General features: G+C 38.6%; 1 protein-coding gene across 2 annotated transcripts in view; it reads right to left on the bottom strand.

Annotated features, from left to right (window-relative positions):
* LOC104596320 (protein transport protein SEC23 C-like) overlaps positions 1–13,987 on the bottom strand; it is a 71,995-nt gene that overhangs the window by 38,053 nt on the left and 19,955 nt on the right. For both annotated transcript variants that reach the window (XM_010257398.3, XM_010257396.3), the window contains exon 3: positions 12,920–13,081. In XM_010257398.3, the coding sequence (XP_010255700.2) occupies positions 12,920–13,081 (162 nt within the window). The remainder of the gene's footprint in view (positions 1–12,919; positions 13,082–13,987) is intronic.

Genomic DNA, 13,987 nt, shown 5'->3' with positions numbered 1-13,987 from the left:
AAAATTAGACCCTTGGATTGGGAAAAATGGTTTAGATATTTTACTTGAAACATATTATGAAAATATGAATATTGATAATAGGAAATAAAAAAAAGAAATTAATAATTTATTATTTGAAATGTACAATTTGTATGAATATGAAGTTGTAGGAAATATGTTCATCTTCTTCTTCTTCTCCTTCCGACTTTGAGCCCAATAGTAGAAGAGAAAAGCTTTTTTATTCAAGGCAGAAATCTGCTAGTTCTACAACAAGTTCATTTATTGAACTTAATTTATATTTGCAAGCAAATTTTTCTAATTTAGGTGGAGTATCAAATAATTTTGATATTTTAGGCTGGTGAAGTGAACACTCGAAAAATTATCCGATTCTCGCCACCATGGCACGTGATCTACTAACCCCTCCGGTGTCTACAGTTCCATCGGAGTCTTGTTTTAGTGCAGGTACCAGGGTGCTGAGTGACAAAAGAAGCTGCGTGAACGATGAGAGCATAGAGATGTGCATCTGCTTCAAGGATTGGCTAGATGCAGAAGATAGATTACAAGACAAGGGAGGGCATGATACAACACTAGACATTTCACCCGAAGCAGATGATGAAGGTCATGAATGATGATTCATGAATTTGACTACTTTTAGAATTTTTCATTTTTTCAAATTAATGTAAAATTTTTAAATTTTATTTAATTTTTTAACAATGTAATTTTGTATTTTCAATTTGTAACCATATTGTATTTTTTATATTTTATTAATTTATTCCATTTTGATATTTCATTCATCCAAGTATGCAATGATCCAATCATTGTATTTGTAATTCACTAATTTGTACCATTCAAATTTAAATGAAATAAAATTCCTACTTTTCTTCCAATTTGTTATTCCATCAATCTTATTCCAATTTGGTTAAGTATTTTATTTTTCATTTATGTATTAAATAACTTAGATTTCTCATTTCTTAATTTTTTAAATAGTTCCTAATTCCCAAAGTTCATAGGAAAGTTAAAATATTTTAGTTTTACAATTTTACTTAGAAAAGAAATCAAAATTTTCAAAAAAAAATAAAAAATAAAAAAACAGTGCAGCCTGATTCGGCCTAGGCCCATGGCCCGCCCTGTGGCCCAGCCCGACATGAGCCCGCTTGGGCCTGGGTCGTGGGCTGTGCCGGGCCAACCCCCAAAATTTCCACTGGGGAGGAGGGCACGACTTGCACCCACTTTACACCTCTAACAACCACTATGTTGAGGCTCAGCTCTTGGTCGCCTACATCAAGAACCGCCTTCCTTTCTGCAATGGGAAATAAACCAGCTTTGTCCTTCAGGTCTACTTCCTTAGCTACTACCGTCAGAACCTTCTGCCAATCCTTCACACTCCTATCAGCCATTAACACCATTCGTTTTCTCCATTTGTCCACTCCATCACCCACCAATATTCTCCGATGTACAGAGGAACAGGCAACCGCCATACCAGGCGCGGTAGTACCTATAACCTCTACACTCCCCTTTTGTTCCAATCACATCCACCTTCTCCTGGACCTTTCGGCCAAGATCTTTGGAATTCTGGACAACTACCTTCTCACCTTTCGTCTTCTTCCTTTCCACAGCCACCAGAAAAAATTACAAAACAGCCCAAAAGATAAGAGTTTCTGTTCACCCCTTGCCTAGCTAGACCATTTGCTAATGAATTTGCACTTCTCTTTATCCATGTACAATGAACTTCAAGGTCCTTAGTGAGCCACTTGAACTTCCTCTTTTCATTTGCTGTAGTTCCAGAGCTTAGAGTTTGTCCTCTTTTAGCCAATTCACCACAATTTCAGAATCGCCTTTTATAATCAATTTTTTAATACGCATGTCCTTGACCCTTTGTATCCCTTCAAGAGCTCCTAGAATCTCAGCCCTCAAGGAATCTCCCACCCCAATTGCACCAGAATACATAGCTAACAAATTCCCTTTTTCATCTCTTATCACCCCCCCTATTCCGGAGGGCCCTGGATTACCCATGTTGCTGCCATCAAAATTCAGTTTGGTAAACCCATGAGGTGAAGGTGTCCAACAAGAACTTGAGGTCTTCTTAATTGAAACTGAATCTGCAATCTCCTTCCAATTTCTTATCATCTCATCAACTGAGAAATCTATAACAATTCCAAAGTTTTCAACCAATGTATCACCCTAATGTGGATAGTCTCTAAGATTACTTCCAAGCTTCTCTCCTTATTTGAGAAAATCCGTTACTTTCTCTCCTCCCAAACAGTCCAATACACTGCAGCCCTAACACATCTCCACATGACCTTGGCTCTTTTGGTTGGCCAGTTAGGTATGGAAGTGAATAAGCTTTGCACATTCAAAGGGGGAGTCCACCTGCACCCAAACAAAGAAGTAAACCATTCCCAAATAACTTTAACAAATTGACAAAAAATTAGTAAATGGTATCCAGACTCACCATTAGATTTACAAAGGACACACCAGTGAGGAGGCAAATAACTATTTGGTCTTTTTCTTTGAAGTAGGTCCCCTGTATTAACTCTTTCCAGAAAGGCTTCCCAATAGAAACTCCCAACCTTTGGAGGTATAGGTTGAGACCACACCTCTTCAACAGGGAATGGCAGTCCAACAAGAGATGGGGGTAAAAGGGCCTTAAAGAAAGAGGCACAAGTGTAGGAACCCGAGGGAGTGAGTGTCCAGATTCTATTATCTGACTTTGATGGCTCAAGGAAAACCCCTTCAAGAATGGATAATAAAGCTAAAATACAATTTAACTTTGTGTCCCTGGCATCTCTTCTCAAACTCAGGTTCCAGCCGAAACCAGAAGGTGAATTAGAAGGTACAAGGAGGAAACCGGTTCACTTTTAAGGGTAGAGATAGCAAAGAGGCTAGAAATTTTCAAAGAGGAATCCCCAACCCAAACATGTTCCCAGAAATTAATGAGGTTACCTGAGTGCAAATCATACCTGATCCATGGAGAGAACAAGGGCAATATAGCTTGAATAGTTTTCCAGGGAGATGCTCTTGTAGTCCTTGCTAGGATCCCAAAGTCCCATCCATTGTCTGCCAGTCCATGAATACTTCCCACTATCTTAACCCAAAGTCTTTCTTTCTCCAATGAAAATATCCACAACCATTTCCCTAGTAAAGCTAGATTCTTAATCCTTATGTTCCCAATTCCCAGACCTCCCTCCTTCTTACTCCTACACACCACCTCCCACCTAACCCTATGGTCCTTCTTCTCCTCCCCCAGCTCCCATAGAAAATCTCTCATTAGTTTTTCCAGCCTGTTAGCCACCTTAACTAGAATCTTAAAGACTGTCAAAAAATATACAGGAAGGTTAGCAAGTGTAGACCTAATTAGAGTGATTCTCCCTCCAAGAGACATAGTTTTTCTTCCAGTTGGCAAGTCTCTTTCCAAACCTCTCCACAACAAGAGCCCAAAAATCACCTTTCTGAGGATTATCTCTCAATGGTAAACCAAGGTAGTTTAAGGGCCGATTAGATACTACACACTCCAAAATGTTTGTACACTCACATACCTCCCCTTCCCCCATAATGACTCCAACTATACAACTTTTCTCAAAATTCACTCTAAGGTTTGACATTTGCTCAAAAAGTTGTATAGTGAGCTTCCGGTTTCTAATCCAATTGATATCCCCTCCACAAAACAGAATTGTGTCATCTGCAAATTGTAAGTGTGTGAGTGGTATGTTTTCTCTTCAACTCTCCATCCTCTTATTAAATCCCTAGAATCTGCTTTGGAAATTAGTCTCCCCAACACTTCTACAACCAATGCAAACGAAAAGGGGATAGGGGGTCTCCTTGTCTAATCCCTCTCAAAGCTGGGAAATAGTCCACCACTGTCCCATTCATCAAAATGGAGTAATGACAATCCCTAATGCAGCCCATCACCCATTTGCACCAAATGTCTCCAAACCCAATGTTAATCATCACCTCTAGTAGGAAAGACCAATCAACCAAGTCATAAGCCTTTTTCAGATCTAATTTACAGACCACCCCTCTTCTCTTGGATCTCTTAAAGTCCTCTAGACTCTCATTTGCTACAAGTATCTGATCTGTTATCTGCCTCCCCTTCACAAAAGCTCCTTGATCATTGGCTATGATTGCTGGGAGCACCTTCCTAATTCTAAAGGACAACACCTTAGTGATAATCTTATAAAGGCTATTAACTAGACTAATCGGATTGTAATCCTTCGGATGACTTGCATCACTTTTCTTGGGTATCAATGCAATGAATGTGGAGTTTAGCATCGGGTTAATCACTCCTCTGGTATGGAACTCATCGAATACTAACCTTAGATCATCTTTTAGTATCTCCAAACAATCTTGATAAAAAGCCATCGTAAAACCATCTGGGCACGGTGCCTTTGATCTATCCATTGAAAAAACCGCCTCTTTTACCTCTTCCAAATCAAATTTCTTTTCCAACCACTCCCTATCTTGTCCATTCCAAACCTTCAAGCCACACCTTGTTATTTAGGGGCCTTCTAAATATAGACCTAAAATGATTTGCAAATGCTCCTGCAATTTCTCTTTGATTGGTGACTGTTACCCCTTCAATCTCCAAACTTGAGATATAATTTCTTCTCCCACCACTTGCCAAAGCATGAAAATCTTTAGTATTCCTATCCCCCTCTTTCAACCACTTACATCAAAGATCAGCATGTGATTGTATACAAGGCTAGACCTCCAAACCTATAAAACTAATTTTTTTAAGATAGCTTAAACTATACATTGATTTCTTTAATCAATGCACTTTTCCTTCACCTCTAAGAACATGAAATCTAGGCAGAGGTAGGATATATACCTCTTTTAATAGATCCTCATTCAAATTTATCCAAAAAAAAATCCTCATTCAAGAAAACCTTTTTGACATCTAACTCCTAACAAAGGCCAATAGAATGCTGCAAATGATAGAACTCTCAATTAGGGAGAACAAATCAACTAGTCATCACTTCACTGCTTTGATAACATTGAAGAGGAGACAGATTTTAGTGAAGACTTGAGCCAATGCTTATGAGTAGGGTGATAATGGGCCAGATTGGGCTTTTCACCTGTGATAAGAGCTATAGACTAGGCCCCAACCTGGCCTGGCCTAGCTCGAGTTCCAGGTCTATAGCTTTTATTTGTCAAATATTAAATATATAGTGTATAAAACTGATAAAAAAATTAATATATATATATATATATATATTAGTGTATAAAATTTACATTATATTATTGTATAATATGAATCATAGGTGTCATGTTATAATATTTATATGCACAATAAAAATATAAGGTGATGTGGGTCTCTACAGATTGGTAGTCTATTTGACCTTACAACCTTCAGATGGCCTAAGAGAAGAGGTAAGGTCATGTGGAGTTGTGCCAGGGCGGCTCTAGTGTGGACAGTTTGGGAGGAAGAAATGCTAGAATCTTCAATGACAAGGAGAGAGATGAGGATGCGGTTTGGGAATGTATACTTAAGAGGGCTATAAATTGGGTTAAAGCCTCGGACTTGTTTTCACAATTTTCATTTGATGACTGGTTGCAAAAAGCTTTGTTGTCATGGAGAAGCCTGTGTTCTTACATCTTCTTTCCTTTTTTGGCTAATGGGACCATTCTTTTATATTGTAATTTATGTACAGTATCTTTTGTTTTATTCTTTCTTGTAAAACAAGGACATAACTGCCCTTTCCTTAACATTGTATTCTTTCTTATATAAGTTAAACATTTCTGGGCGTGTGATTCAAGAGAGAACACACCCTTTTATTCTCAGTTTTTCCTTTTCTGATTTGATCTAAGTTGAGATGGTACCGGAGCCATTTTGACCAAGCGGTTTAGTGTTCGATCCTTGTAACCCTCATCATAATTAAATAAGTTTCAGCACAAGGTATGGGTGGGCCTGTGCTTGTTCACGCTTCAAGCCCAACGGGCTTTCGTGTGAGGCGGTGTGTTAGAGAATATCAACCTATTCAGAGACCTCACCTAACAGCTTAAAGCTTTTAGGTTGAATGGTTCTTTGAGATGGTATCAGAGCCATTTTGACCAAGTGGTTTAGTGTTCGATCCTCGTTATCCCCATTATAATTAAATAAGTTTCAGCACAAGGTATGGGTGGACCTGTGTTTGTTCACGCTTCAAGCCCAATGGGGTTTTGTGTGAGGGGGCATGTTAGAGAATATCAACCTATTCAGGGACCTCACCTAACAGCTTAAGATTTTTTGTTGAAGCGTGAACAAGCATAGGCCCACCCATACCTTGTGCTGAAACTTATTTACTAATAATGGGGGTAACGAGGATCGAACACTAAACCGCTTGGTCAAAATGGCTTTGATACCATCTCAACTTAGATCAAATCAGAGAAGGAAAAGTTGAGAATGAAAGGGTGTGTTCTCTCTTGAATCACATGCCCAGAAATGTTTAACTTATATAAGAAAGAATACAATGTTATGGAAAGGATAGTTATGTCCTTGTCTTACAAGAAAGAATAAAACAAAAGATAGTGTACATAAGTTACAACATAAAAGAGTGGTCTCAAGAGCCAAAAAAGGAAAGAAGATGTGAGAAACATAAATCAGGGCCCATTTGGTGCGTCTTTTCACGCGGTCTTTCAGCTGTTTACAAGCCGGAAAGACCGATTTTCGGTCTATTTCTGTTTGGCGCGCGGAAGATCTAGCCGCCAAAAGAAGCAAAAAGCCCATTTTGGTCTTATTTCGGGAAGCTCCAAATGAAGCTTCTTGCGTCTTTTGCGTTTTAATCTCGTACAGAAAGACGCACGGAAAGACATGCATCTGCCAAACGTGCTTCGGGCTGCTCAGATCTTCATGCAAATGCTCAATGCATCTTTTAACTGTCAGAGCTACCAAAAGATCTTCCCAAAAAGACATGCCAAACAAGCCCTCATTCTCTACATTTGGAGGCCCCTTAAAGGTGGTTTTATCAAGTTGAATATTGATGGTTGTAGCGTAGGCAATCCGGGACCCTCTAGTATTAGGAGAGTGTTAAAAAATGCAGGTCAGATTATTTCTTTATTCTCTGGTCCTATTGGTGTGGGGGATGTTGTTTATGCGAAAGTCCATGCAGTCTTATAGGGAGCGGAGCTTTCTTGAGAGTTGGGTTTTGATAGATTGCTAATTGAAGGTGATTCTAAACTGGTAATTGAGTGGCCAAGGAACCGAAGAAAGTGGCTTGGGCATTTAGGGGGCTCTACAAAGAGTCAAGTGGCTAACCACAAGCATGATAGTGAGGTTTAGGTCTTCAGAACATTCAGGAGCTTTCTAGAGAGTTGGGCTTGCGGCATATGGAGAAGGACCATAGAGTTAAATGGGAAGTGGTGTGCAGAAGTAAGAAATATGGAGGTTTAGGTCTTGGGAACATTCGGGAAAGAAACACTGCTCTTCTAGGAAATTGCTGTGAATATTTCCTCTAGAAACAGATAAAGTATGGACAGAGGTAGTTTAAGTATTCATGGGCTTGCCATTCATCAGGTATAATCCATGCTTTGGTAACTTGGCCAAATTCTGGGAACATATTGGGTTGGGTATCTCACCTTTAATGGAACAACTCCCTTCCCTTTGCTCTATCTACTCGGAAGGGGAAGCCCATTTCATCCTTCTTGGTTCCCTCTAAATCCAGTGTTGGCTTTGGTTGGGATTTGGGCTTTAGAAGAGGACTTTGAGAGAATGAAATTTGTAGTGTTTCAGCATTGCTTCAAAATCTTGAAAAAGTAGTGATGGACCATTCAAAAAGTGATAACCAGATCTGGACCCCTTCTCCCTCTGGCTCTTTTACCTGTGCTTCCTTCTTTATGAACTCGATACAACCAAGTGATAGTTTGGGAGTGTGCCCTTTCTGTCAAAGAAGTCTAGACCACACCTATTCCACCTAGGATTGGTGGTTTTTGTTGGGAAGTGTATCTGGAAAGAATTAACACAAGTGACTTGTTGCAAAGAAAAAGACTAGCTGGTGTCTTTCTCCATCCTGGTGCCCTCTTTGCAAGGCTGATGGTGGGTCCTGCTATCACTTACTACTATCTTGCTCTTCTGCTTCTTCAATTTGGGAATATGGTTTCTCTCTTTGTTTGGGTACAAATGTTACTCCCCGCCAACTGTTCAAAGCCTAGTTTCCTCTACTCTTGTTAGATGGCCAAAGAAGAGGGGTAGAATTCTATGGCATTGTAAAAGGGCCACTGTTTGTTGGACTATCTGGGAAGAAAGAAATCAAAGAATATTTGTGGCAATAGAATAGAGTAGGGAGGCAATAAAAGAAGCCATATCCATCAAAGTGGTCCATTGGGTGAAGACATTGAAGCTGTTTGAGGACATTCTGGCAAGTGAGTTGATGAGGAAGTGGAAGAAAATTGCTGATTCTGCTCCTCCCAAGGCAACTTATGGACAGGTCTGTCCCCACCTTTAAGATGCTTCATAAAGCTGAATTTTGATGACAGCAGTGAAGGTAACCCAGGACCTTCTAGTATTGAAGGAGTATTCAGAAACGAGGAAGGAAAAAATATTGCTTCATTCTCTGGTCCAGTAGGGGTGGGTCATGGGTGATGCTTTAAGAGATGAAATTCTAGCTGTCATGGAAGGAATTCAGAAAGCAAAGGATCTGAATATACGCAAGCTTGCAATTGAGGGAGACTCAAAGTTGGTCATTAGATGGCTGCAAAAGGAAGGGGATGAGGGTTGGTGGGAATATATTCACGAGAGAAGAAGAATTAGAAGGCTGCTACAAGGAATGGAGATTAGCTTACAATGGGTGAAAAGAGATATTAATTCCTTTGCTGATTCTTTGGCATAACAAGGGGTGGGAAGAAATCAATTATTTTGGACATGTTTGTAATCTTTTTTCTCTTTTGGGAGAGATAAGAGAGCTTATCTCTCCTTTTTCTGCTGTGCACCATTCAATATTTTTTAATAAATGAATTTAATTCTGTTATCGATAAAAAAAAAAGATAGTGAGGTTTCAATGGAAAAGAAGATCGGCAAATGGGGTGGCAGATTGTTTAGCTAAGCAGTGGTGCACAAGAACCAGTTATTTTGAACTCAGTTGTAATTTGTTTTTTAGTTTTTTGAAGCTGCAATGCTGCATCTAGTGCCTCTTTGTGGGAAGCCTCTACTGTGTATCTTTCTTATTCTCTTTCGGTCTTAATAAAACTTCTATTACTTATAAAAAAAACATATATACATGTGCTTAAATTATGTATAAAAACATATATAAACATGCTCAGGCTGGGCCTGAAATATAGGACCTAATGCCAGCCCTGGTCGGCTGGGCCAAGCTGAAAATAACCACCCCTACTTATGAGTAGGGTTGCAAATGGAATGGATTTGATCCAATTTGAATTCGAACCCGATACATTTAATTTGGATTTGGATATCTGTTTAACAATAATCAGATCAAATCAAGTTTGAAAATAGGACTCATTTATTAATTGGATCAAATCCGGATATTCCTTGATCTGATCCAGTCCAATTTGACTATACATAAAATACCCTTTCTAGAATTTTAATTTTAAGTCCTTTAGGATTAAGTGGGATTTGGAAAACATATTTTTATTTATTTACAATATACATTTTCTTGTGTTGTATTTAATTTTGTAGATTCGTGCTAGTTATACATAGATCCACTAAGCTTCAAATTGAATTGGATTCAAATTTGAATCCATCTTTTACACATCCATCAAAGAATATCAGATCAAATTTGGATCTCTTAGATCTTACCAGATCAGATTCAGAGATACCCCTACCCAAATTCCATCAGATCTGTTTGTAGCCCTACTTGTGAGTTGGAAAAAAAAGGGTTTGACATCATCTTGGACCTGAATAATAGGGACTGGAAAGGATGTATCAAAGCCATTGTTCTTGAGCCCTATAGGTATTGGCAACTCCACATCCAAAAGAGCAGGACTGCTGGCAGTCTTACATGGAATAAGACTGGGAAAACTACTTAACAAGTTAACATCACAAATCAAATAATAGAAGGGGACTAAAAGGTGGTGGTGGGATAGTTGAAGAACAACACTTTGGGAACATGGCATTACAGAAGCACATTAAGGGAGATCAAAGCAATGATGAGAGGGCTGAGCATCACTGTTTCAGTGGACATAGAGATCAGAAAATGACTTTGTTGATATGCTGGCAAAATATGGGGTAAAAAAAATTCAAATGTTCTGGAGGGTATTCTGAAATCTCATCTAGGGGCCAGGGAACTACTATAATCCGATGTTGTAGTAAATAGTTAAGGGTGTATGGTCTGGTGGCTTTGGCAAGACTATGGGTTTGCTGCATAGCAGTTGTGTGCATATCTCTCATTATTAACATCAAAAAAGTTGTGTCACCAATAAAAAAACATTCCTTGTGTACAATGTGGCCACTTTGTAAGGAAATCCAAGAATGTACAGACAACTGTACAATCTAGATATGAAACTAACATTAAAACATTATTTGAATTTTTTTTTTGATCAATAACACCAGCTTCATTAAATTAAAAGAAAAGAGGGAATATGAATACAAGAGGGGAGATAAAATATCTTAGCTCCCCAAAAACAGAAAACAAAGGGAGTGCAAAGAGAAGATTAAAAACTAGCCCAAAATACAGACTCACTATTCACTCTTTGCTTGGCCAACCCATCTGCAAATGAGATGGCACTCCTCTTCACCCAGCTGTACTGAATCTCAATGTCCCTACCCAGCCATAAGAACTGTTTTTTTTTCATTGTTAAAGTTCCACAAACCACTGTCCTCTGTCTTCAACCAACTAACCACCACCTTCGAATCACCTTCCAGGATCAAACGGCTGATATTTAATTCCTTTGCTCTTCGAATTCCTTCGAGCGCTGCAAGGATCTCAGCCCTAAGAGAGCCACCTTCTCCAATAGGGCCAGAGAATAAAGCAATAACAATCCCTTCCTCGTTCCTGACAACTCCTCCAATCCCAGAGGGCCCTGGATTCCTTACACTACTGCCATCAAAATTCAGCTTTATAAAGCCCGAGGGGGGAGGGCACCAAAATGGACAAAGAGTCCTCTTGCATCTAGCAATGGAAGCAATCTCTTTCCAGTTTCTTAGCAAGTCATCCACAGGAAAATCTAAAAATAACTCCAAAGATTTTAGCCAGTGGACAGCCCTTAAAAGGATTCGATCTAACAATTCTTCCAATGTTCTTTCCTTGTCGGAAAAAGTATGTGAGTTTCTTTCTTCCCACAATGACCAGCATACTACTGCCCTAATACACCTCCACATACTCTTCCCTCGCTTCTTAGGCCAACTGAAAAAAGGAGAAAACAAACCTTGGACAGTCTCCGGATGATACCAAGAACACCCGAAGCAGGAGAAAACCCACTCTCATATAGTTTTAGCAACCTTACAAGAGACCATGAGGTGGTAGCCAGATTCCCCATCAGCTTTACAAAGAGCACATCTATTAGGAAGTAGACAATAGTTGGGTCTATTTTTCTGAAGTAAGTCTAAAGTGTTGATTCTTTCTAGGAAAATTTCCCAACAAAAAAAAAAAAAAAACAACCCGAGGAGGAATAAGCCTGCTCCAAATTTCCTTAACCGGAAAGGACAACCCAAAGGGGATAGGAGGCTGAGTTAAGGTTTCAAAGAACGAAGCACAAGAAAAGGTACCAGAGCTAGAAGGGGTCCAAAATCTGGTGCCTTCCTTAGCAGGGTTTAGGAAGACAATCTCAAGGGAGGCGAGCAAAGTTACCAAGCTATCCATGTCTGTATCCCTAATTGCCCTACACAGGCCTAGGTTCCACCCAAAGCCAGAAGTGGAGGCTGAAGGGACCAAGAAAGAAGATACGTGTTCATTTTTCAAGTCTAATAGAGCATACAAGGAAGGAACTGGTCCTTCGGAGGAGAATCCCTGACCCAAAGTTGTTCCTAGAATTTTATTCGGTTACCAGAGTTTAGACCATACCTGATCCAAGGGGAAAAAACTAAAAGCAGATTGTGAATGGATTTCCAAGGAGAAGCAACTGAGGCCCTTGCCAAGAAAATGTCTAAGAAGTTCCATTTGGTGGGGAGGGGGGTTGATTGATAATATTAACCTAAAATGGCAACAACAAAGCAAGACAAAGCAGGGTGGAGCTTCAGGAATAAGTATAGCCAGATGCAACCTCAATTAGCCAATGCACAAACCAAGCAAACACAAACAATAGGAAAGAAAAAACTACCATGGTATCACTTTACAGAAGAAGAGAAACAACAAGCTTCAACAAATAACAAGAGATAATAATTCAAACATCACCAAGGATAATGTCCAACATGGACCAAAATATCCAAAAGTAGTTCCAGTTTTTCTATTACACATCATTCTTAATTTTTTATGTTGGTCTAAATACAAGCAATATCATCTATAATTCTGGAGTTATCATACATTCTTAAAAGTTTAAATTGGGAATATAGTTCTGTCATCGAATAAAATCTCTGCTAAAAAAACCCTAGTTGCATCTATAGAGACCATCTTGATGTTTGAAGAGTCTAACATGTTCCAGAGCTTGCATGTCACCAAAAGAACAGGAAGAGAGGAAAGAAAACAATACATCTTGCAAACCATAAAAGTGAATTGAGATTCAGAAGCAATAAAGGAGCTTATGAGCATTGAGCTATCAGCAAAAAAAAATTCTAAATCATGTAGGTTCCCCACTTGCTTTAGATAAAGACAGATTTGTACAAGAGATTTTAACCATGTAAATCTATTCTGACAAAAAATATGCAAACAATGGTAAAATATAGTAGTGCATGTAAATTTATTGCACACACAACCTGTACAAGGGCACCATATTGTGTCGGATACATCAATTTTTAGTGTAAATTTCATATCCAATACTGTATCTAGTGATATCCGGGTAACATAACATAGACACACACATATCATCACCATCTCACCATTGTCGAACATACTAATAAAAGATCCAGAGAAATAAATACCTGGTCAAGAGCACAAGCAAACAAATCCAGAACGTGACCTTGATTTATAAGCTGCTTTGATAATCCATCGTAGAACTTTACAGCCTTGTGGTAATAGGGAGCCGAATCTTTATCTAGGTCCTTGTGGGAACGAATTGGTTCAGATAGACTCTTAGATACAATCTGCAATTGGGTCAGACAAAGAAAAACTAATTTAAGTATTAAACACTACAATGTATATGAATGCCCTATCAGCAGAAATTAGATTAATGGTATTTTGTATAGTAACAAATGTATTAAGAAAAGAAGATTAATAGTATTTTGTATAGTAATAACTGTATTAAGAGAAGAAGTAATAGTACCGCATATTTAGCTGATTGACATTTCTAATGATAACTTACAAGACAAGTATGAAAAACACAAAACTTAGAGAAGCTTTTTCTTTTTTTTTTTGGATATATCGATAAGCAATGGAACTTATTTATTTACATGAGAAAAATGCAAAACTACAAGTCTACAAGTACAAAAGAGAAGATGCTTAAACATCCATCACAAAAAATGATGCAAGATACCAATCCTTGAAGATGTAATCCCAGTTCCTCTCAAAGACAACAATTCTGACTTTTGAGCAATGGTTAGTGGTTACACGCCTTCAATTTGCTAATGGCATCATACTATTTTGTGAGGGAGGAGTAGACCAGTGGGTAAAATAAGGTTGGTAGTGGAGCTTTTTGAGAAAATTTCCAATTTGAGGATAAACTCGGATACAAGTTGCTTAGTTGGGATAAATTTGGAAGAGGGTCAAATTACATTCTATGTGTAATTTCTGGGTTGTTCAATCAATCCCTAGCCTGGCCAATGAATTACCTTGTTCTCCTTCTTGGAGCTAAGCCAAAAGAAAATAGTTTATGGAACTCTCTATTAGCGAGATTTAAAAAATAATAATGCTCTAATAAATTTCTTTTTACTTATCGAAAAAAACCTCTATTAGAGAGGTTTTCAAAGAGACTGGCTGTGGCCTGTGTGGAAGAGAAACTGTCTCTTTAGGAGATAGAATCACCCTTACCTGTAAGTTTTTAAAATCCCATA

The sequence above is a fragment of the Nelumbo nucifera genome, chromosome 1 (assembly GCF_055504915.1).
Source record: "Nelumbo nucifera cultivar China Antique chromosome 1, China Antique-T2T, whole genome shotgun sequence".
NCBI lineage: Eukaryota > Viridiplantae > Streptophyta > Magnoliopsida > Proteales > Nelumbonaceae > Nelumbo > Nelumbo nucifera.
The sequence above is the reverse complement of the archived record's forward strand: the minus strand, read 5'-3'. Positions and strand labels throughout refer to the sequence as shown.